General features: G+C 44.8%; 1 protein-coding gene across 1 annotated transcript in view; it reads left to right on the top strand.

The window, feature by feature from the left end:
* cux1b (cut-like homeobox 1b) overlaps window positions 1-23,932 on the top strand; it is a 477,189-nt gene that overhangs the window by 407,559 nt on the left and 45,698 nt on the right. Inside the window, exon 15 of the mRNA XM_078422720.1 lies at window positions 21,043-21,179. Coding sequence (XP_078278846.1) covers window positions 21,043-21,179 — 137 coding nt within the window. The remainder of the gene's footprint in view (window positions 1-21,042; window positions 21,180-23,932) is intronic.

Below are 23,932 nucleotides of genomic sequence, written 5' to 3' on the forward strand. Positions count from 1 at the left end.
TTAAATTTTTCCTAATTTTCCCACATAACTGAATAGTGGCAAAAATTATTTATTTTCACTAGGAAATGGGACAGGTATTTGTGTATTGTTGTTGTTGACCACTTTAGTTTAGTTTAAAGATACAGGGCAGAAACAGGCCCTTCGGCCCATCGAGTCCGCGCTGACCAGTGATCCCCGCACATGAAGCTACACACGGTAGGGACAATTTACAATTATGCCAATCCAATTAGCAGTGTGGGAGGAAACCAGAGCTCCCGGAATAAACTCACACAGGTCACGGGGAGAATGTACAAACTCCCCGTACAAACCTCACCCATAATCAGGATTGAACCTGGGTGACTGGCGCTATAAGAGAAGAACTCTACCACCGTGCCACCCCCGTCCCACTTCCCAGGTTATTTCTTCCCATTTGAAGTCAACGATGATTTTGGTTTAGCTATGAAAGTAGCATCATTGGTAAAATTGATCTGTAGAATATTCTGTTAAAATAATCTTCACCCATAATTATAATTTTTTTTCTCTCTGTTGCTATTCAATGGTTAGCCCTTGTGGTCCCATTGATAGTTTTGATGTGTTTATCCTGCACAACCATTGCCTATATTCTCAACTTCTTCATGGGCAAATAGCTTAGCTTAGATGGTCAGCATGAACGAGTAGGGCCAAAGGGTCTGTTTCCTTGCTGCTTGACTATGATTGATTGAGGATGATTGAGATAGCCATAAGGCTAAGGCTAATTCCCTTTGAGACCGAAATGCTTTTCTAACATTATTTAAAACTATTCTAAACTGCTCTAAGCCTGACTTTTCTCACCTTAAGCTATGCATCAGAGAAATAAACCTATCCATTCCTCCCTTTCCTCAGCTATTCCACAATCACTAGAATAGCTCCAATTATCTGTATGGCATTACATTTACGTTGAACAGGAATTTGTCTCACACAATTTCTGGTCACCTTAATTTTAATAATTTCCCTCTTTACCTGAGTGTGTCAATAAAAGTCATTAAATGCATAAATTGATCACTGCAAAACATATTTTGTGACAACGGTGCGTCACAGGTACAGTTTTTCCCCACATCATCCCCATCAGTAAATGTATAGCATCTGAGCTTGGGTCTGTGATTTTGTTTTTAAATGTAAATAAAGAGTGAGAAAAGTACGACTGAATAAAAGTACTTCAAAAAAATTCCAGCTATGTAGGAAGTCAGTCATCATGTGAGGGAAGAAGCATTCGTGTTCCTTTTGAATCCCTCTGCTTCACTGCAGAGCTACAGAGTTTAAAGCCTTATCTGCCCACAGCCTTTCCGCACTTCACCAAGATGGTTCTGCACCGTCCTTTTGAGTCACAACTTGTTTGCTCTGTTACACTGGTTATATCCACACCATCACTTCCTCATTAGTACCAGATTTCTCTCTTGAAATCCATCTGTTATTCCCTAATTTACTTTTGTGCTTTCTCAGAATTCATATTACTACGCATGTCTTTGATCGTATCTTCACATTTTACCAGTCAACATATTGAGACAGTTTTATTTCTCTCGGCTAATTTACAGAGGGCTATTTCTGGTGTTTTCATTCACAGCTCACTGATTGCTGAGCGTCATGTTGAAGTGGAACTGCTGCAGTTCTGTGGCTGGGCTGGTTCAGCTGAGAGTTTAAACTATCCACAGTCAGTGACTACACATTGTCATTAAGAGATTGGACTCACATTTAGACCAGGCCAAGTCAGGTGGAGGCACAAATGGCTGGAATCTGAAGCAATCCATCTGTTTTCCCTGATTTAATTTTTTTTTAATTTGTTTCTATCTTCTCAAAATCTAGGTTTGTGCCCACGCCACCAACAAAGACCAGCCCCGGTCTCGCTCCTCCCCCCACTGCCCCCTCCCTCTCACTCAGAGTTCACCCCTCCCTCTCACACCCAGCTCCCTCCTCTCCTCCCCTTCCCTCTCACTCACCCAGCTCCCCCTTCACCCCTCCCTCTCACTCAGAGTTCACCCCTCCCTCTCACACCCAGCTCCCCCCTCTCCTCCCCTTCCCTCTCACTCACCCAGCTCACCCCTCCCTCACTCAGCTCCCCCTCACCCCTCCCCCTCCCTCACAGCTCCCCGGGGCCTCATTCCTCCCTCTCACTCAGCTCCCCCCTCACCCCTCCCTCTCACTCAGCTCCCCCTCACCCCTCCCTCACTCACAGCTCACCCCTCCCTCTCACCCAGCTCCCCTCACCCCTCCTTCCCTCTCACCCAGCTCCCTCTCCCCCCTCCCTCCCTCTCACCCAGCTCCCTCTCACCCCTCTCTCCCTCACCCAGCTCCCCTCACCCCTTCCTCTCACCACCCCTCACCCCTCCCTCCCTCTCATCCAGCTCCCCCTCACCCCTCCCTCTCACTCACCCAGCATACCCCTCCCTCTCACTCACCCAACATACCCCTCCTCCTCACCCCTCCCTCCCTCTCACCCCTCCCTCCCTCTCACCCCTCCCTCCCTCTCACCCCTCCCTCCCTCTCACCCCTCCCTCTCACCCCTCCCTCTCACTCACCCAGCTACCCCTCACCCCTCCCTCTCACTCACCCAGCATACCCCTCCTCACCCCTCCCTCACTCTCACACCCTTACACCAGCTGATTTCCCTCTGCAGCATCTTGACCCAAATCGTTGACCATCCCTTTAGCTTCACAAATTCTGCTTGACCCGCTGAGTTCTTCCAGCAGTATTGATTTGCTCAGATTAGATGATCCAGTTTATCATCATTAACATCTCTAACATCATTAATCAACATGGGGTTTTGTGACAATCCAACAGCTTTGGCTACCAAGTGAAGGTGGCTCTAATTAAATTTAAGCTCCTCAAAACCATGGGATGAGTTAAATTCCAATTCACATGGATTGAGTCAATGTACATCCACAATACGTTAGAGGACATATTCTAACCAAAGTTTATGATTTTACTCCTGCATTCATTAAGCCTTTTGATTTTCTGATTTTCATATTCCGTCCGTTCTGCCTTTCATGCTCAGCTTCAGCCAGCAATGTTCTTGAAGTTTGTTAAGCTGGTAATATGTTAATGAAATTAATGACATTATTTTGACCATAATTAAGACCAGCAGTGTTGGTTGTCAAAAATGCAACAACCTGGCTGATAGCAACACAAGTGCTCAAAAAGGAAATAAAAATAGTGGAGAGGTCTGTAACGCTGGAAACTCAACTAATATTGTCAACCACTCCACTCTTGAGGCCCATTTGCTACCTTTCTTCTCGTTTGCTTGTAAGAATCCATAAACCCAGACCGAATAGAATAGCTTCAGGAAATTCAGATCATGCATTTCATGAAAACAAAACCTAGGTAGGAATTTTTTAGTGCGCGTGTGCTTTTAAACTTTCCTTGTACCACAAAGATAAACCTTTTGTATGGTCAGAAGAACCAGTTGAGATTGCCTGTATTAAATGTCCACTTTCAGGAGAATATCCTTAATAATGTTTGAGGTGTACTCTGTTTCTGTGTTCCTTGCTTTAAAACATGAGTTTTCACTTTTTAAAAAGGGTTTATGTTCAAATGTCACCTAAAATTTAATAGATTTATTTTAAGCTACTAAGTAACGCAAAAGTGCAAATGTTACTAATTGTTACACTCAGTTGATTTTATTTAACTTTTCATAGGGTTTCTCAAAAATTTAAGGCAGTTTTTAGTGAAAACCCTGGGTATAAGAATGTAATGCTGAATTTATCCTCCTGATCACTTGGACAGGAGGTGAGAGGTAAAGGCAGGTCAGCCAGATGAAAGATGCAGGACACTCATAGAAAAATGGATTACTGCAGAATTTGATTTGGAAAATCCGGCAATCCCACATGAGAGGCAGAGTGTGACTTGGTGCCAGAACAGAGAATCTGGTCTGAAGAAGGATCTCAACCCAAAACGTCACCCATCCTTCCCTCCAGAGATGCTGCCTGTCCCGCTGAGTTACTCTAGCATTTTGTGTCTATCTGGTCAAGGATGTCTCTATGACCCCCTGAATGGAGTGAGCTGTGAAATGTCATTAATCAAATACTGTTCTGGAAAGTATGCTGACTTGTAACGTTAGTGACAGTACCTCTGCCAAATGACTCATTTAACATAGCTGAAAGATGAACAGTCCATTGTGACTCAGAGCTGGGGGTTTGAGAGTGGGAAAGCTAGTACAAGCTCAGATCACATTCATCACACCACAAATACCTGGGAGCTCTCCTTGCAGCACAGAACTTGTGGCTTGATTTAGTCTCAAGAAGTTGAGAAGAAATAAGAAGTGATAACAGAGTGTGACTGTGTCGAGGATTACAGTTGCAGGTAGAGATTATGCATTAATACATGTACCCCGTCTCACTGTCTTACCCCAAGCATTGCTGAAATGTTCTGAAAAATGCCTCTAGGATCTTACGATCAGATAGAGCGAGATCAGGAATTGCAGAGTCTGCTTTGGCCTGATGAAGGACAACGTATGTGGTCCTTATGAAAGATGAGAGTTATCACATTGTTGCTGAGGTATGCTAATGTCACAGCTAGAAGGAAGAATATTGATTGTTAATGTATCAGGTATCACAGTGATGAAAGCAAGGCAAAGTTATGCCTTTCACCATGAGTCAGTTATAGACTGCCCCATCTAGTTGCGGCCTGAGAAGGTTGCATTAGCTGCAGTGCTCATCGTCGGCAGATAGAGAGTTCACCTCTTTGGTTGCTGTGGACCAAATCAAGATCCCACTGTTAAACTGCCCAGCCAATGAGAACAAACAAACAAATGTCTTTTTATACAATTCTGAATAATAGGTCGTACCTGACATTTTAACTAATCTTTTCTCTCCTCAGATGCTGACTGACTTGATGAGTGTTTTTGCCTCTTTTTTTCTTTAGATTTCCAACACGTGCTGCTTTTTAGTGTTGGAGTTACCTACAACATTTGATTTAAGTTTGAACATGGCAAACAAGTTTCACTTCTGGCTGTTGAGATTGAGCATTCTTGCGTTGCACAGCGTTTATTTCTACAGTGCAAGTATGAGCCATGGTTTATGGCTTGATGTGAGACAGTGGTTGTAATCTTTGCTCCAGCCTCCTAGAGCCGTCTGTGAATAAAATAGATAGAAAGAAAAGGTTTTATTCACACAAGCTTTTCCTTTTTGTTGAGGAGGGAAATGGGATCCCATAGAATTATACATGACCATCTGTGCAATAATCATTTGCCATTAGTGGGCAGTTTCTGAACTGCCCTCAGTACTGCACGGCACACTTATGTGATTCAGACCTGGACAACGTTAATAAGCTTATTGTCTGCCCTCTCCCCAGACGTCTTGTAGTGTCTTATAGTTTAGCATTATTTCTGTTATTAATGCGGTCACATACTAAATGTTTTAGATGATTTTTAGAATTTGCTATCCACAGTCACAGAAAAAGAAGTCACAATAATAAAGCCAGATGACCAAAACAAAGTGTCATTTATGTGCACATAGCTTTATGCTAAACATTTTTCACTGTGATCCACGTTTCATAGCTATTTTTTCTTGGTATTAGAAAGTGATCAAAACTTTTCTATATGGCTGGCAGAAGTGGAATCTGCTCCCTCCGTTGGCAGAATCAGGTTTCTCTCTGTCTCTGGTGATTAGTCATAATGCATACTTTGTTCTCAGCACTGTAAACAGTCCCTATATGATATGGAGAAGCAATATCACTGTATGAAACTCACATGATGTATTATTCACTAGCACCCTAGGTGTGATAATTGAAGTAAATATCTTTTATACAAACACAGTATTGGCCTTCATTGTCTTTATTTATGTGTAATCATTCACAGTAACTACTTTAATTTGTGATGCAAAGATGTGATGCAAATGGTCAGATAGTCCAGCTAAGGGAATGAGTATGTGAAGAGTGCGAACCTTGTGTGTTGATGTACGGCTGATAATATCCCCTCCCAGTTCAGCAGCTCAGGCTCATCTTGTTACACACTGTGGATAGCTAGCTATGTTCCTACTAACCTTGGGCAGATGCTCAGTTATTCTCTTCCACAGAAAAGGCAGGAACTGTGTCCTGGTTCACACCTGGTAGTCCTCCCCTTGACAGCCCGGCCCATGGGCTTTCGGTCTGCCCTTCCAGTCACGATCCAGGTAGGCAACTCCAACCTGTTAACATCTTCAATGTGAATAGATTCCAACCTGTTAACGTCTTCAACGTGAATAATCAGTAGTGGGAAATGTTCAGCTTCTGTTGCGTGGTGGCAGTTTTATTATTAAAATCATAAGTTCTTCATTTTGTGTTGTTCAAAACCTCCGAAAATCTTTTTCTTGTAAAATCCCATTTTGAATTGGGGTGGGATGCAGCCATCTGCTGGAGTTATGGAATGTCAGACACATTTAAATCCTGTTGGTAGTCGCATTATCCTGATCAACTTCAACACATTGAAACATATAATCAAAACATATCATCATTGAATGTCACCTATTCCTTTTCTCCAGAGATGCTGCCTGTCCCGCTGAGTTACTCCAGCTTTTTGTGTCTATCTTCGGTGTAAACCAGCATCTCCAGTTCCTTCCTACACATCATTGAATTATTTCTCTGTTGTTGCCTGAATTTTGTTGAAGTCTTAGAATTCTGAGTTGTAAAGCAACCATTTTTAATTATACATCCCCCCCCCTCCCCCATCCCCCCAAACACTGAGCTTGCAGCATTTGTCAGCACATTAGATTGGCACAAAGTGCTGGAGTAACTCAGTGGGTCAGGCAGCATCTTTGGAGCAAAAGGATGGGTGAGGTTTCATGTCAGGACCCTTCTTCAGACTGAAAGTAGAGTGGAGGGAACTGGAGGTTGATTAACACAGCACATTAGTTTGGCTCTAACAAATACCAAGGATGATACCTTGCAGCGGCTGACATGAAGACTGCGTATCACCGTGGCTTGGTGGGAGCTCCTGGTGTTTAGAGGCCTGATTTTGTCGGGCTTCTGTGAGCCTTTCTGATTTTGGCACGTCCTCCAATGCTTGTGAGATTGATGCCAGTAGGCTTCTATGGGTTCACTCTCTAAATGAATTGCAAGACCACTGGAGGAAAAACCAGACGCAGAAAATGATCTAGGAGACATAAGTGAGGCAGATGAGTTATTGTGACAGTCATGCTTGGTTCTGGTCCGGCTTTCTAATTGAAGATTTAGTTGATGTTAGCTGAACTTCAGTCCCTAGCTGGCAAAGTAGTAACTTAGCAGAGGTTAGAGATACTGTATGGAAATAGGCCCTTCAGCCCACCGAGTCTGCACCGACCAACGCTCACCCATACAGTAGTTTTATCCTACACACTAGGGGCAATTTACAGAAGCCAATTAACCTGCAAACCTGCAAGTCCTTGGAATGTGGAAGGAAACCAGAGAAAATCCAAGGAGATCCACAGGGAGAACGTACAAATTCTGTACAGATAGCACCCGAAGTCAGGATGGAACCCGGGTCTCTGGCGCTGTAAGTTGTACCACTGTGCCGCCCAAACTTGTATCTCAGGATGTTGATGATGAAGCATTCCGTCAAATACAAAGGGGAGGGTATTTCAATCTGTGCCTCAATTATGTCTATATCTTGCTGGCATGGTTTGCTTCAATCTCTGAGGACATGCCAATGGAATTATAATGTCCCCACTGCAGAAGGTTGAGTCCAGGACTTTGTGCTGAGGAACTCCTCCTCTGATGCTCTGAAGCTGGGATGATGGAGGTCCAACTCCCATCACCATCTTCAGTGAAGTATGTCTTTAAGTGTCAGATAATTTGCCCTTGATACCTTTAAATGGCTTCCTAGAGGCCACACTCGGTCAAAGGCTGCATTCTTGTCAAGAGCAGTGCAGCATAGAGGTGCAGCAGTAGAGCTGTTGGCTTACAGCGCCAGAGACCCAGGTTTGATCCTGACCACAGGAGCTGTCTGAAGGGAGTTTATACGTTCTTCCCGTGACTGCATGGGCTTTCTCCGGTTTCCTCCCACACTCCAAAGATGTACAGATTTGTAGGTTAAATGGCTTTGGTAAAATTGTAATTGTGTCCCTAGTGTGTAGGGTAGCGTTAGTGTGCGGGGATTAATGGTCGGTGCGGACTTGGTGGGCCGAAGGGGCTGTTTGCGCGCTGTATCTCTAAACTAAACTAAACTAAAGCACCTCAATTCCAGCTCTTGTCCAGTTTTACTGAGGCTGCACTGATAGACTCATGCTGGTTTGCATTTGTCCTGCTTTTTATGGATAGATGCTAGTGTTGTAGCCGCGCTAGAGCACCTTGGTGCAGATCGGATGCTGCACGGCCTCCTCAGCCATTTCTTAATGTCACAACGAGTATATCTTTATTGATAGACATCTCAGAAGATGCCAAGCTGGATTATCCACTGGGCTGTCTCAGGTGAAGGTGCTTCTGACTAATTAAGCCTGCAGATCCCACGATGGACACAAAATGCTGGAGTAACAGGCAGCATCTCTTGAGAAAAGGAATAGGTGACATTTTCGGTTGAGACCTGAAACGTCTTGACCCAAAACGTCACCTTTTCCATTTCGCCAGAGATGCTGCCTGACCCGCTGAGTTACTGCATCATTTTATGTCTATTTTCAATGTAAACCAGCATCTGCAGTTCCTTCCTAGACATTTTGTCTGCAGATTCCATTGTTTGGGATTATTGATCTCTGTTTCTTGCATGTCTGGCATAAATACAGTAATGTGGAGCCCTACCAGGTTGGGAATCAGCGTAGAGGTGCCTGGTGCTGCCCCTAGCACACCCTATGCTGTCCTCAGTGAATCACAGTGAGTGGCAAGTCTCGAGGGAGTTTTGTAGAGCAGAGGGATCCAGGCATGCAGGTACATGGTTCCTTGAAACTGGCGTCACAGTTAGATAGGGTGATCAAGGAAGCTTTCGGTACATCGGCCTTCATCAGTTACAGTATTGAGTGTAGCAATTGGGTTGTTATGTTACAATTGCAGAAGAGGTTGGTGAGACTACATTTGGAGTATTGTGTTCAGTTTTGGTCACTCTGCCACAGGAAAGATGTTGTTAAGCTGGAAAGGGTGCAGGGAAGATTTACAAGGATATTGCCTCGAAGACATGGGCTATGGGGAGGTTAAGCAGTCTTGAACTTTATTCCTTGGAGCGCAGGAGGATGATAAATGATCTTATAAGAGTTAGATGGGACATCTTGGTCGTGTGGGCACGTTGGGCTGAAGGGCCTGTTTCCATGCAATATGACTATGAATCCTGGCTATACTAATTGTGGAATGAGAAACTGGGAGGTTTGAGTAATTCCACAGTGTATCAGCTGCCACATCTGCTCTGAATCCATGTAATTTGGCATCTTGGCATTGTTTGTGTGAGGATGGGGCTTTGTCTTCACAAGGACTGTGAGAAAATGATGTCCAAACACTAGGCGTTGGAGCTGGGCATCTTCACCATTGAACCTGTTTTGACATTCAACGATCAGAGCTCATCTTCTTGCTCTTCACTAGTTCATGCACTTTCCCCACATTTCTTTGTTCCCCTAAAATTAAGATTTTAAAAAAACTCTGTTTTGAATAACCTCAATGACTGAGATCCCATCCCCTCCCCCTCCTCCTGTGTGCCAACTTTGACATTTGCAGGAAATCAGTAATTTGTGCCACTGTAATAAATTGTGCTTTTTAAAAGGCAGAGAAGTAGCAAAGGATATAATGAGCCAGAAGTGAAATCGCACCAGTCTTTCACTGGACTGAAAGACAAGGGAACTGTGGTAGACCACTAGTATTTGTGCCAAGGACTTCAGCAAGTTTGATCTGAATCTCTGGTGAATCCATGCATTACCAAGAGTCTCAGCAACTCCTCTCGATCTACACTGGAACTGGCATAAATATTTACATGCAGATGTGCTGTGGCTGAATGGAGAACTGATTAACAGTGAACTTATAACATAATCTGATCAGTGTCATGGATGGAATCTGGCTCATACCAATATTTAATTTATTCCATAACTTCTTCAAAGTTCCATGGATGTTTTAATGCCACTCAACAAGATTGTACCTGGTTAAACTTTTGCCAAATGGGGTAATTGCTGCATATTTCCATTTTGATTTGTCACGTGGAACAGAAAATATTCCCAAGGGTGACAATCGACTCCCAATTTTGCAAAGTATCTTGCCAACCCTTACTGTTCTACACTTTCAAGTTCAAGACAGTGTTAATTTGAACCTGCAGTGATAAGGTTTTCACAAGTCTTAACAATTTTTACATATAACCATGAGTTTGTTTAGTTTGGTTTATTATTGTTATGTGTACAGTGAAAAGCTTAAATGTAACATAACCTTAGAATAAAAGGACATACCTTTATAAAAGGAAATAAGGAGGAATTTATTTTGTCAGAGGGTGGGGAAAGTGTGGAATTCATGGTCACGGATTGCTGTGGAGGCCAAGGCAATCGATATTTTTAAGGTGGAGATTGGCAGATTCTTGATGAACAATTGTGTCAGGGGTTATGGGGAGAAGGCAGGAGAATGGAGTTGAGAGGGAAAGATAGATCAGCCATGATTGAATGGCGGAGTAGACTTGATTGGCCGAATGGCCCAATTCTGCTCCTATAACTTACGAACATATGAACTTTGAGTAGTAGCTTAGTCCAATAATTTAATTTGTTTTGTTCTGTGATTGTTTTATTCTAATTTGTGTATCAAGGGAATTGTAACCTTATTGTGTTTGATTTGTTTCTTTGTTTAACTCTGCAGTGAATCAAGAACAGGGAATGATGCTGATTGATGCAGAAGAGCATCTCCTGGCTTGCTCCCATGATCCACACCTGCCACACCATCAACTTGTGTCCACACTCGCACTGACATATTTCTCCTTTAGCTGCTTCCTGTAGAAAACTCCATTCATTATTATCTTGAGGCGGTTTTCAATTGTGAAAGTAAACTAAATCTAATTTGAAATTATAATATTGCCTTGTCTTTCAGAATTGTGACTTCAGCTGCAGAAATTAAGCATGAAATTATGAACGATAACGTGAAAGTACGGTTAGTATGGTTAACTACGATTAAACATGTATTAGGATTGCTGTGAGCAAATTGTCTGGAAGGTTGTTGTGGGATTAACACTGTAGGTGTTCTGTTACCCAGTCTGTACATCACAGGAAAGAAGCTCAGTTATAAAATGTTATGTGAATGAAAATTTAATGGTGGTATAACAACCGTCAAACTGTATCCATTTTTACTGACCAGGATAAGAATGATTTTCATTTTGTGTTGAAGAATCTGTACAATATTAATTTAATTGTTCACCATCTTTTCCAAGTTAAAGTTCATGTTGATTGCAGCTTTCTATTTTCATAGGCTGCAAGTTTACAATAACTTTATTGTATTTTCACCACGCAAGAAAAGTGAGATTGGCAATGTTTCTTATTTAATTTACCGACTCAAAGATGTGTATTCAGGGAAGTGAAGAAAAATCACACATAATTATTGTCCCTGAGTTTTATACCTCGGGAACACGTACGTCTAAAGAAAGGTCCCTAAAGGTGTAGCACTAAAACAAAGTAAGCATTACAGACTCATACAGCATGGACAGGTCCTTCGCCCATCTAGCCCATGATGACCCAGATGCCCCAACTAAGCTCGTCCATTTTGCCCATGTTTAGCCCATATCCCTCCAAACCTTTCCCATCCTTAAACCTGTCCAGGTGTCTTTTAAAATGTTGTCATTGTACCTGGCTCAACTACCTCCTCTGGCAACTCTTTTCATATACTTTTCATATATATTTTCACCCTCTGAGTGAAAACGTTGTGCCTTAAGTTCCTATTAAATCTTGCCCTTTTCACCTATGTCCTCTGATTCTTGATTTCCTGGTTTCCATGTTGCATGGAAAATTCTGCTTCAAATTACTTGTCTCCATAATACATGAATTGTGCCATTTTGGGTTGGTCAAACCAGACTTTAATAAATGCACAGATTTGGTCGTCCAGCTGTAGGAAAGATGTTATTAGTATGTTGCAAAACATACTTGGTTAATAATGATTACGATTATTGTTATGATTAGGCTGGAAAAGGTGCAGAAAAGACTCAAGGCTGTTACCAGGTCTGGAGGATTTGAGTTATCAGGAGAGAGTGAAGGCTAGGTTTATTTTGGTGGCTGCCTTTTCGAGGTTTATCAAATCATGAGGTAAATTGAATGGTTACAGTCTTTTCCCAGGGCAAAATGATTGGGCAAAGATTTAAGATGAGAGGGAAAGATTTAAAAGGGAGCTGAGTGGCAGCTTTTTCACACTGATGGTGGTGGGAATGTGGAGTGAGCTGCCACAGAAGGCTGTAGAGGTGGGTGTAATTACAATATTTAAAGTTGATTTAGACAGGGCAGCACGGTGGCGCAGCGGTAGAGTTGCTGCCTTACAGACCCGGGTTCCATCCTGACTACAGGTGCTGCCTGTACGGAGTTTGCAAGGTCCTCCTTGTGACCGTGTGGGTTTTCTCCGGATGTTCTGGTTTCATCCCACATTCCAAAGACGTGCAAGTTTGTAGGCTAATTGCTTCTGTAAATTGTTTCTTAGTGTGTAGGATGGTCGGCGTGGACTCGGTAGGCTGAAAGGTCTGTTTCCACGCTGTATCTCTAAACCAAAGTAAACTAAGAACATGGATAGGAAGGATTAAGAGGGATATGGGCCAAATGCAGGCAATTTGTACGAGGTCAGATGGGTATTGGTCAGAATGGACGTTGGTTTGAAAGGCCTGTTTCTGCGCTGTTGACAGAGGTAAGGAGATAGCATGACTGGAGAAATAAATAAAAGTAATGGAGCTGTGTTTTAGCCATTGCAGCAATTTACAAAAATGACCCTTATAAAAACCTTCAGTAAAATAGCTGAATCTTGAATAGTGTGGCAAGGCAGACTCTGAAAGAAGAGTTTGGTCCTTGATAGTTGTGCTTGCACTATTGGTTATAGTGCTAATTATGAACCAGGCTCCTTTCAGATTGCATAAATGTAATCTACAGTTTTTAAAGCTTTAAATCTTAGCTTGTTTCTGCTCAAACAGAAGGGATATAATTTCAAGTCCATTGCTGGGAAAGGCACAGTTGACATGCTTAAGATTTCCGTTGAAGAAATTACGAGAAACATGTATGATGTCAGCATTTAAAGGGAAAGAGCGGACAACATTTCAGCCTGAGAACTGCAAGAGACCATTTTTGTCCCACCTTCTGCCCTGATCACGTGTGGCTGCTCAAGAAAGTTTAACTTGCTTTTTCGTTCGTTCACCAGTGACCATCCAGCCTGAAAGTAAAGGCTTTTGTTGAATCCTGATTTTTGACACCCTATATTTGACCTCCAATCTCCTATCTTTTCCCAACACTCCATCGTTTCTTCTGCGGTTCATTTGCCACTCTCTCTGTCCTTTTTCCAGCTTTTTAATTTTTATTCCTTTGTTCAGAGACTCAATCACACTGCAACCGGATCAAGAGTCATAAGATCATAAGGTCATAAATGGTAGAATCAGAATTAGGCTATTCGGCCCATCAAGTCTACTCTGTTATTCAATTATGGCTGATATAGTTATCCATCCTAACAACATTCTCCTGCCATCTCCTCACCCCCACAGTCTGGTCTGCAGGTGCTGATTTCCTTTCCCTGAGGGACATGGCTGTTATAATTTTCTACAATTGATCCCAGATTTTAATTTTTTTTAAATATTTAATTTCTGCGCTTAAATTGCACAGATGCTGAAGTGAGACCTGGAAAATTGGCAAGATTTGTATCCAGATAATTGTCCAGGCCTCTGAATGAGAATCAAATAAATTTAAGGTGCTGGAAATCTGAAACAGAAAATGTCGAAACATTCAACTGGGAAAGTGTGAGTTGATGTTTCACGTTGAAGTCTCATCATCACAGCTGATATTGCATTTGTGGTGAAAGATCTTTGAGCTGAAATATTCTCTTCCTCTCTCTGCAGGTGTTGTCTAACCAGTTGAGTGTTTCCAGCATTGTGTGTTGGTCCTGAATGTTGGTCTAGGAACCTCTCTGTGGCCGCCTTGTTTAACATCTGCCCAGAGACAGGCACACTCTTCCTGAAGTGTGCATTAGGGTTAGGGGTCCCCACCCGAAAGGACTTCCATGTTCTCCAGAGACGCTGCCTGATCTGCTGAGTTACTCCAGCACTTTGCATCTTTTGTAAACCAGCACCTGAAGTTCCTTGTGTCTACACTCTTCCTTGTCACAAATGTTCCACACCACGTCTTTTGATAGTGTCCTCCTCTTCCTGCGCTTTGCAACATCCCATTAATGAGTCTGAAGAAGGGGTTCCACCCGAAACATCACCTATTCCTCTTCTCCAGAGACGCTGCCTGTCCCGCTGAGTTATTCCAGTCTGTCTTCGGTCTATCTGCAGTTCTTCTCCACACATCCCATTCATGTTATTGGCTGTTATCCGGCCGAATTCCTCATTCCTGATCGGTAGTTTGGCATACATGTTACCTCCATCTCAAGCAACGTTAAGCTGCATTCGCAATCATGCAAAGGATCAGAGATAGTCGAGGAGTTCTCGGGTGAGGGAAGGCTGAGCTGTGAAATGATCTGGCTAAAATGGATTGGAAACAACTACTCTAAGGCAAACCGTGGGAGAAAGGGAGGGAACTGCTGCCATTCTGAGCAGATACATCTGCATAGAAACCTGACTGGAGGGCCAGGCTGGAGTATCAACCCCAGGATGAAATAAAAGAGGGAGCCCTATCCCGACAATCAATACCGTAGAAATACGAGAGAAACGTAGAAAGTGCACGGGATTAAACTAAATGGAAATTAGGGAAAAAGGAAAACATGAAAGGATTGGTAAATACAAGTCATCAATGCTTCATAAACAGACAAACAACAAATGATACTGGAAAGCATTGAGTCTGTTTAAGCCACAGCCAACGATCTATAAAATGAGTATAGAATTTGGGAGGTCACGTTACAGTTGTATAAGACATTAGTGAGCTCACATTTAACGTCTTGTGTTCAGTTCTGGTCACCATTTTGAAGGAAAGATGTGTTCAAGCTGGAAAGACTGTAGAGAAGATTTACGAGGATGTTGCCAGGACTCGAGGGCCTGAGCTATAGCAAGAGGTTGGGCAGGCTAGGACTTTATTCTTTAGAGGGCAGGAGGATGAGGGGTGATCTTACAGATGTGTATAAAATCATGAGATGAATACACCAGGCACATCTTGCCCAGAGTAGGGGAATCGAGAACCAGAGGACATAGGTTTACGGTGAGGGGGGAAGGATTTAATAAGAACCGTTTTTAACACAAAGCTTGTTGGGTGTATGGAACGAGCTGCCGAAGGGGATAGTTGAGGCAGGTACTATCATAACATTTAAGAAACATTTGGACAGGTACAAGGGATAAGATTAGGTTTAGAGGGTTATGGGCCAAGCTGGGATGGCAGGACTTTCATATGAAGAAAGACTGGATAGACTCGGCTTGTACTCGCTGGAATTTAGAAGATTGAGGGTGGATCTTATAGAAACTTACAAAATTCTTAAGGGGTTGGACAGGCTAGATGCAGGAAGATTGTTCCCGATGTTGGGGAAGTCCAGAACAAGGGGTCACAGTTTAAGGATAAGGGGGAAGTCTTTTAGGACTGAGATGAGAACGTTTTTTTTCACACAGAGAGTGGTGAATCTGTGGAATTCTCTGCCACAGAAGGTAGTTGAGGCCAGTTCATTGGCTATATTTAAGAGGGAGTTAGATGTGGCCCTTGTGGCTAAAGGGATCAGGGGGTATGGAGAGAAGGCAGGTACGGGATACTGAGTTGGATGATCAGCCATGATCATATTGAAAGGCTCAAAGGGCCGAATGGCCAACTCCTGCACCTATTTTCTATGTTTCTAAGCGCGGGCAGGTGGGACTAGTGTAGATGTGGCATGTTGGTCAGTATGGGCAAGTTGGGCCGAAGGGTCTTTCCACGCAGTATGACTGTCACAAAAATAGGTGATTTGTAGACAATGAAGATGGTTATCAAGAGTTTTAGCAGGATCTTGATCAACCGGGTAAGTAGGCTGAGGAATGGCTAATGGAGACTAATGCAGATGAGTATGAAGTGTTGCATTTCAGGAAGTGAAAGCCGGGCATAATAATCACAGTGACCAGTAAGGATTGTTGTGGAGTAGAAATTGCAAGCAGATAGGGTGGTGAAGATGTTTTCTGAATGAATGAACTAATATGGCACGCAGGCCTTCATCAGTCAGGGAATTGAGTATAAAAATGGGAAAGTTATGTGATATTTCATACAAGACGTTGGTGTAGCTGCACTAGGAGTATTGTGTTCAGTATTGTGGTCTCCCTGCTGTAGGAAACATGGCATTAAGCTGGAAAGAATACAGAGAAGATTTATGAGGATGTTGCCAGGACTTGATAGCCTGAGGTTGGGCAGGCTGGGGCTGCATTCCATGGAGTGCAGGAGGCTGAGGGGTGATCTTATAGAGGTGTGCACAATTGTGTGGGGAATAGATAGAGTGAATGCAGAGGTTTTTTTCTCCAGGGTAGAGGAATCAAAACCTCAAGGGCATTGGTTTAAGGTGAGAGGGGAAAGATTCTAAGGGGCAATATTTTCCCACAGAGGGGAGTGGATTTATGGAACGAGCTGCCAGAGGAGGTAGTTGAGTCATCAGTCTGAAGAAGGGTCTCGACCCGAAACATCACCCATTCCTTCTCTCCAGAGATGCCGCTTGTCCTGCTGAGTTACTCCAGCATTTAAACCAGCATCTGCAGTTCCTTCCGCCACAGGTAGTTGAGGCAGATGGTGTAACAACATTTAAAAGACATTCGGATAGATATGTGGATTGGAAAGATTTAAGAATCGAGAGGTTTTTATTGTCATATGTCCTGAAACAGTATAATAAAATTCCTACTTGCAGCAGCACAACAGATATATAAACATAGTACTCAGTAAACGACAAAAATAAGTTCAATAATCATTTAAAAAACAATCAAACAATAAAGCATAAAACAAAACAAAGCACCGATCCCCTCGTGCAAGCAAGGCAGTTCATAGTTTGGAGTTGGATTCCATGGTGCTCAATAGCCTAATAGTTGTTAGGAAGAAGCTGTTTCTGAACCTAGACGTTACAGTTTTCCAGCTCATATCTTTTCTTGATTGCAGGGGTGAAATGAGAGCGTGGCCAGGGTGGTGTGGGTCTCTGGTGATGCGGGCTGCCTTTTTGAGGCAACACCTCCTGTAGATCCCTTCAATGGTGGGGAGGTCAGTACCCGTGATGGACTGGGCAGTGTTCACCACGTTTTGCAGTCTTCGTCGCTCCTGCGCATTCAAGTTGCCAAACCAGGCCGTGCTGCGACCAGACAATGTGCTCTCTACCGTACACAGTAGAAGATCAGGAGAGGAATATGGGCCAAACACAGGCAGATGGAATGTCTCAGATGGAGCACCTTATTTGGCATGGATGAGTTGGGCTGACGGCCGGTGTGGTTCTGTATCACTCTGTGTCTGGAGAACAGACAATGGGAGCCTGTAGCTTAGACTGACCTCTGGCCTGAATAACCCTGGCCACACCTGGAAACATTCAAAACAAGTGTGCATTTATTAAAGTTGGTGTATGAAAAGATCAGTTTTTATTGCCACCCTTAACAAACAAAGAGATCTTTTACATTTGGGGTGGCGCAGTGGTGGAGTTGCTGCCTTACAGCGCCAGAGACCCAGGTTCGATCCTAACTACAGGAGCTGTCTGTATGGTGTTTGTACGTTCGCCCCGTGACCAGCGTGGGTTTTCTCCGGGATCTCCGGTTTGCTCCCACACTCCAAAGGCTTGCAGGTTTGTAGGTTAATTGGCTTGGTAACATTGTAAAATTGTCCCTAGTGTGTGTAGGATAGTGTTAGTGTGCAGGGATCGCTGGTCGGTGTGGACTCGATGGCCGAAAGTCCTGTTTTCATGCTGTATCTCTAAACTAAACTAAACTTTTATTTGCATTCATCTGCTTGAAGAGCTTCCCACTGAAAAAACAAAACCAAAAGAGCTTTATAATGTTGGAATAGGACGCTCTATGGACTCTATTGATCACTAAGAAAGCTTTATCACTTCTGCTGTAAAATAACCAATAACTGAGTGGTCAGTGAGCTTGGTCATCAGGACTACAACGTGTGTGAATGTCTAATGTGCACAAACGTTGCTGACACAGGAAGATGGGCCACTACAGCCAAGGATAGAGGGTTAGACAGATGTGTGCGCAGTGTTGGCTGATCTGACCCAGTGGCCTGACAGTTCCATTCTACGAAAGATAGACACAAAGTGCTAGATTAAGTCAGTGGGTCAGGCAGCATCTCTGGAGAAAAAGGATGGGTTGACGTTTCGGGTCGGGACCCCTCTTCAGACGCAGCGTTTATTGAAGGCGTGGATATGGTGTAGAATGAAGTTGGGTCCATTACAAAATGTGTAGGAAGGAACTGCAGATGCTGCAAAGATAGATACAAAATGCCGGAGTAACTCAGCAGGTCAGGCAGCATCTGCGGAATAAAAGGAGGGGTGACGTTTTGGGTCGGGATGCACTGACCAGTAGACTACCTATATCTTGTGCTCCTTCATTTTGCTGCTGCCGAGGAGCTTGTGTCAGTTCCCTGCCTTGTCGACTGGCTGTTATACATTGAGTTTGCAAACACTCAAGATCACATGGATTCCTTCTCCACGTTCAGTCCCGATTTGCACTCAATAACACACATGCTGATGTGATAACATAATTCTGGTACTTACAAAACCTGCCTTGTTTTTTTAAATGTGTTGCCTGGCCTGGATTTGCTGTGCCTTCCTGCACTGAGTCTGGATAGACCATTTCAGGACGGGCACAGTGCCAAGCCAGTGCCATTATATGCCAGACTGGCCAAGGATGGCACGACCCTTTTTTTTCGTTTTGGAGATGCAGCATGGAAACAAGCCCTTCTACCTACAAGCCCTTCTATGGGCGGCACGGTGGCGCAGCGGTAGAGTTGCTGCCTTACAGCGAATGCAGTGCCGGAAACTCAGGTTCGATCCTGACTACGGGTGCTGTACTGTACGGAGTTTGTACGTTCTCCCCGTGACCTGCGTGGGTTTTCTCCGAGATCTTCGGTTTCCTCCCACACTCCAAAGACGTACAGGTTTGTAGGTTAATTGGCTGGGCTTATGTAAAAAAAATAAAAATTGTCCCTAGTGGGTATAGGATAGTGTTAATGTGTGGCGATCGTTGGGCGGCATGGACCCGGTGGGCCGAAGGGCCTGTTTCTGCGCTGTATCTCTAAAAAAAATAAATCTAGCCACAGAATCTGCGCTGAGCAGCGATCCCCAGACACTAGTGCTAATCTACTCCTGGGACAATTTACAATTTTTACAGAAGCCAATTAACCTACAAACCTGTACATCTTTGGAATGTGGGAGGGCTCCCGGAGAAAACCCACGAGGTCACGGGGAGAACATACAAACTCCATACAGACAGCACCCGTGGTCAGGATGGAACCCGGATCTCTGGCGCTGTAAGGCATCAACTCTACCACTGCGCCACCGTGCTGCCCGTGATCCACAAAGGTTGTGCAATGACTGTGGTGTCATGGGGTCACCTATCCTGCTGTGATCCTATGATCTCTGGCTGAGGATGGGCTTGATCTGGTGGTAACTGCATGAACATGAGTTCCAGCCTCACCCCTGTCCACTTCTCTCACTCCATCCACCGCAAGGTGACTGCACATCTCCTCCCTGTAAGATTGCTGTCAGACTTGCCGTTCCTTGAGTTCCTGCACCCCCAGTCTTTATCTTTGTTAATCAGGGCACTGCATTTCTCATCTCTAACCCGAGCTTATCTGCAGTCAGCAAACTGCTGGAGGAGCTCAGTGGCTATGCCTCTGGATATTACCTGCTGAGTTTTCCCACTGTTTTCTGTTGTTACCTTTGCTATTGTCCACCTGTGTATAAAACCACGAGAGAGATAGTTTGAGTAAATGCTCAGAGTCTTTTACCCAGAGTGGGGGAATCAGGAACCAGAGGACATAGATTTAAGATGAGGGGGGAAAGATTAAATAGGAATTTGAGGGGCAACTTTTTTTACACAAAAGGTGGTAGGTATATGGCTAGGGTTGCCAACTGTGTATTAGCTGGGACATCCCATATTTTGGGCTAAAATGGTTTGTCCCGTACGGGACCGCCGTTGTCCCGTATTAGGCCCGGACAGCGCTGCAGGCCCGGACACTTTAGGCCCAGATACTGTAGGCCGGGGGCCGCTGTACTCCCGGACACTGTAGGCCCGGGCGCCACCTAACAGAGGTTGCGTAGCAACCCGCCTCCCGGCCCGGGTAGCCGCCATCAGTGTAGTAGGAGCACGTGGCCGCTGGCTGGGTGAGGTCACATGGGGCGCAGGGCGTCACCCTTTGTCCCTTATATGGGAGTGAGGAAGTTGGCAACCCTAAATATGGCACAAGCTGCCAGAGGAGGTAGTTGAGGCAGGAACTATCACAATGTTTGAAACATTTGGACAGATACATGGATAGGATAGGTTTAGAGGGATATGGGCCAAGTGCAGGCATGTGGGACCAGTGTAGATGAAGGGTCGCGATCCAGAATGTCACCTATTTTCTCCAGAGATGCTGCCTGACCCGCTGAATTACTCCAGCATTTTGTGTCTCTCTTAGATGGGGCATGTTGGTCAGTGTGGGCAAGTTGGGCCGCAGGGCCTGTTTCCACGCTGTATGCCTTTGACTATCAATGCAAGGCATCCAAACCCCAGTCTACTTTTGCAGCTGCCTCATACTGCCCATTGCACAGTTGCTGGGCATGATCTCTCTCTCGGCAGGGTCCAGGAACCTACTCCAAACCCTCTTTCTCTACTCTGCCTCTTTTCTTCCTGGTATGTACTTCCTGAACATTTGTCATTTCTTTTTATTTGCGATTTGGATATATATTTTTTCCCACTTTTATCCCTCCTTAAACTGTTTTTGTTTAGCTTCTGGTTTGTTTTCTCCTCTAGATGCTGACTGGCAGGCAGTTATATTGTTGGGGCCGGGTGTTTATTTCATATTTTCAGTGTGATATTTGCTGATAGTTGATATCGCTGGTCTTCCCCTGCAGCTCGCTGTGCAGAGTTGCAGATACAGCTGACCGAGGCGGTGAAGACCACAGTGGGACAGAAGGAGCTCATCATCAAACTGGAGCAGGACCTCAGCACCATCCAGTCAATGTCCTCCCTTCAGCGCCCTGATGCTGAGGTACAAACTCTCCACCATTTGTGCACAGTCTTCAGAAATCTACATTCAACAATCTTTTTTTTTTTTTTTTTTTTCCTCTCCCTCTCCCTCTCCCTCTCCCTCTCCCTCTCCCTCTCCCTCTCCCTCTCCCTCTCCCTCTCCCTCTCCCTCTCCCTCTCCCTCTCCCTCTCCCTCTCCCTCTCCCTCTCCCTCTCCCTCTCCCTCTCCCTCTCCCACTCCCTCCCCCTCCCCTCCCCCCATCTCTCTCTCTCTCTCTCTCTCTGTCTCTCTCTCTCTCTCTCTCTCTCTCTCTCTCTCTCTCTCTCTCTCTCTCTCTCTCTCCCCCCCCCCCTCTCCCCCCCTCCCTCTCCTCCCCCCCCCTCTCCCCCCTCCCTTTCCCCCTCCCCCCTCCCCCCCTCCCCTCCCCCCCTCTCCCTCCTCCCCCCCTTCTCCCCCTCTCCCTCCTCCCCCCTTCTCCCCCTCTCCCCCCCCACTCCCTCCTCCCCCTCTCCCCCTCTCCCTCCTCCCCCTCTCCCCCTCTCCCTCCTCCCCCTCTCCCCCTCTCCCTCCTCCTCCTCCCCCTCTCCCTCCTCCCCCTCTCCCTCCTCCCCCTCTCCCTCCTCCCCCTCTCCCCCTCTCCCTCCTCCCCCTCTCCTCCCCTCTCCCTCTCCCCCCCTCCCTCTCTCTCTCCCTCTCTGCCCCTTAACTCTCCCCCTTTCCCTCTCTCCCCCTTCCTCTGCCTCTCTCTCTATTTTACCTCTTTCTCTGCCGCTCTGCCTCTTTCACTCTCTGCCTGTCACATCTCTCTGCCTCACTCTCTCTGCCTCTCTCTCCTTCACCCTTCCCTCCCCCTCCCCTCCTCCAAACTCATCCCCTCAGCCTTTTTCCCACCTCAGCCCTTTTATCTCCTTCTCTCTGTATTTTTAAAGCAGAGATTGATGGGTTCTTCATTAGTGCTGGTGTCAGAGGTTACGGGGAGAAGGCAGGAGAATGGTGTTGAGAGGCAAAGATAGATCAGCCATGATAGAGCCTGGAGTAGACTCGATGGGCCGAATGGCCTAATTTTGCACCTATGACTTATGATCTTCCCCAGGATAACTACAATTTGGGGCTAATGTCTAGCATGGAGCTGTGGGGAGTTGGTGACAGTCCAGAGTCCAAGTCTCGGCAATGGGCTGCAGGAGGTCACTGCCCATTTATGAATATCCAGTTCATTCTTTTCCATAAATTATATGATTTAATGTTTCAACATAACTTAAAATTGCATTTGTCTCAAACATGTAGAAATTGTAGGATACTTCTAGAGAGGGAAAGATTAAAAGTACACATTCTTGTATATAACCTGTACAGCATCTTGCTCGGTTCCTGGTGATGCAGATAATGTGTGTTTTAGGAAGGGAAATTACCTGGCACGGAACATATAAACTGATTGTAAAGTTTCTGTCGGTGTGTGAAGATAAAATAATTAATGAAGACAAATGTTAGCACCTTACAGCCTGAGATGGGGGGGTTTATAACATGGATCAGGCAGAGTGGCACAGTGGAGCAGAGGTCGAGCTGCTGCCTCACAGCGCCAGAGACCCGGGTATCTGGAGTTTGTACGTTCTCCCCGTGATCGGCTGGGATTTTCTCCGGGATCTCCGGTTTCCTCCCACACTCCAAAGACGTGGAGGTGAATTGGCTTGCTGTAATTGTAAAATTGTCCCTAGTGTGTGTAGGATAGTGTAAGTTTACGGGGACCATTGGTCGGCATGGACTCGGTGGGCCGAAGGGCCTGTTTCCGCGCTCTATCATTAAACTAATCTTGCCAGAGCCCAGTGGTCTGCAAGTAGTTAGGGAAGAGTCTCAGGAAATAGTGGATGCTCTGATGGTCATTTTTCCAAAGTGCTTTAGACTCTGGATCAGTTTCTACGGATTGGAGGATATTTTGTGTAACCATGATTTACAAAAGGAGAGGAAACATGGAATTACAGACCAGTTAGCCTGACATCAGCAGTGTGACAATACTTGTAATATTATTAAACACGCAATAGCAAAGCTTTTGGAAAACAGGAATGGAATCAATGTGAGAGCATCCTTGTAAACCCCTGGTGAGATGAACATGTGAGAATGCTGCTGTAGGAAAGCTGTGTTAGCTACCTCATTGTAGTACGGCTTCTAAGAGTCACACAGCACAGAAACAGGTCCTTTGACCCACCACATCAGTGTCAACCACCAAATACTTATCTATCATATTCGTAGTTTAGTTTATTGTCACATCTACCAAGATACGGTGAAAAGCTTTTTGTTGCGTGCTATGCAATTAGCAAAAAGACTATACATGATTACAATCAAGCAAGATAAAGAGAATAACGTTTAGTGCAAAATAAAGTCCAGTAAAGTCCGCTTAAAGAAACTCCAAGGGTCTCCAATGAGGTAGATAGTAGTTCGGGACTGTTCTCTAGTTGTTTGTAGGGTGGTCCAGTTGCCTGATAACAGCCGGGAAGAAACTGTTCCAAACCTGGAGGTGTGCATTTTCACACTTCTGTACCTCTTGCCCGATGGGAGAGGGGAGAAGAGGGAGTGACTGGGATGTGACTCATCCTTGAATTTGCTGCTGGCCTTGCCGAGGCAACGTGAGGTGTAGATGGAGTCAATGGAAAGGTTGGTTTATGTGATGGCTTCTGCCATGTCAGCAATTTCTCGCAGTCTAGGATGTGGCTGTTCCCAAACCATGATGTGATGCATCCCAACAAAACGCTTTCTACAGCGCATCTGTAGAAGTTGGTGAGAGT

Source organism: Rhinoraja longicauda, chromosome 26 (assembly GCF_053455715.1).
Source record: "Rhinoraja longicauda isolate Sanriku21f chromosome 26, sRhiLon1.1, whole genome shotgun sequence".
In the NCBI taxonomy this organism is placed as follows: domain Eukaryota; kingdom Metazoa; phylum Chordata; class Chondrichthyes; order Rajiformes; family Arhynchobatidae; genus Rhinoraja; species Rhinoraja longicauda.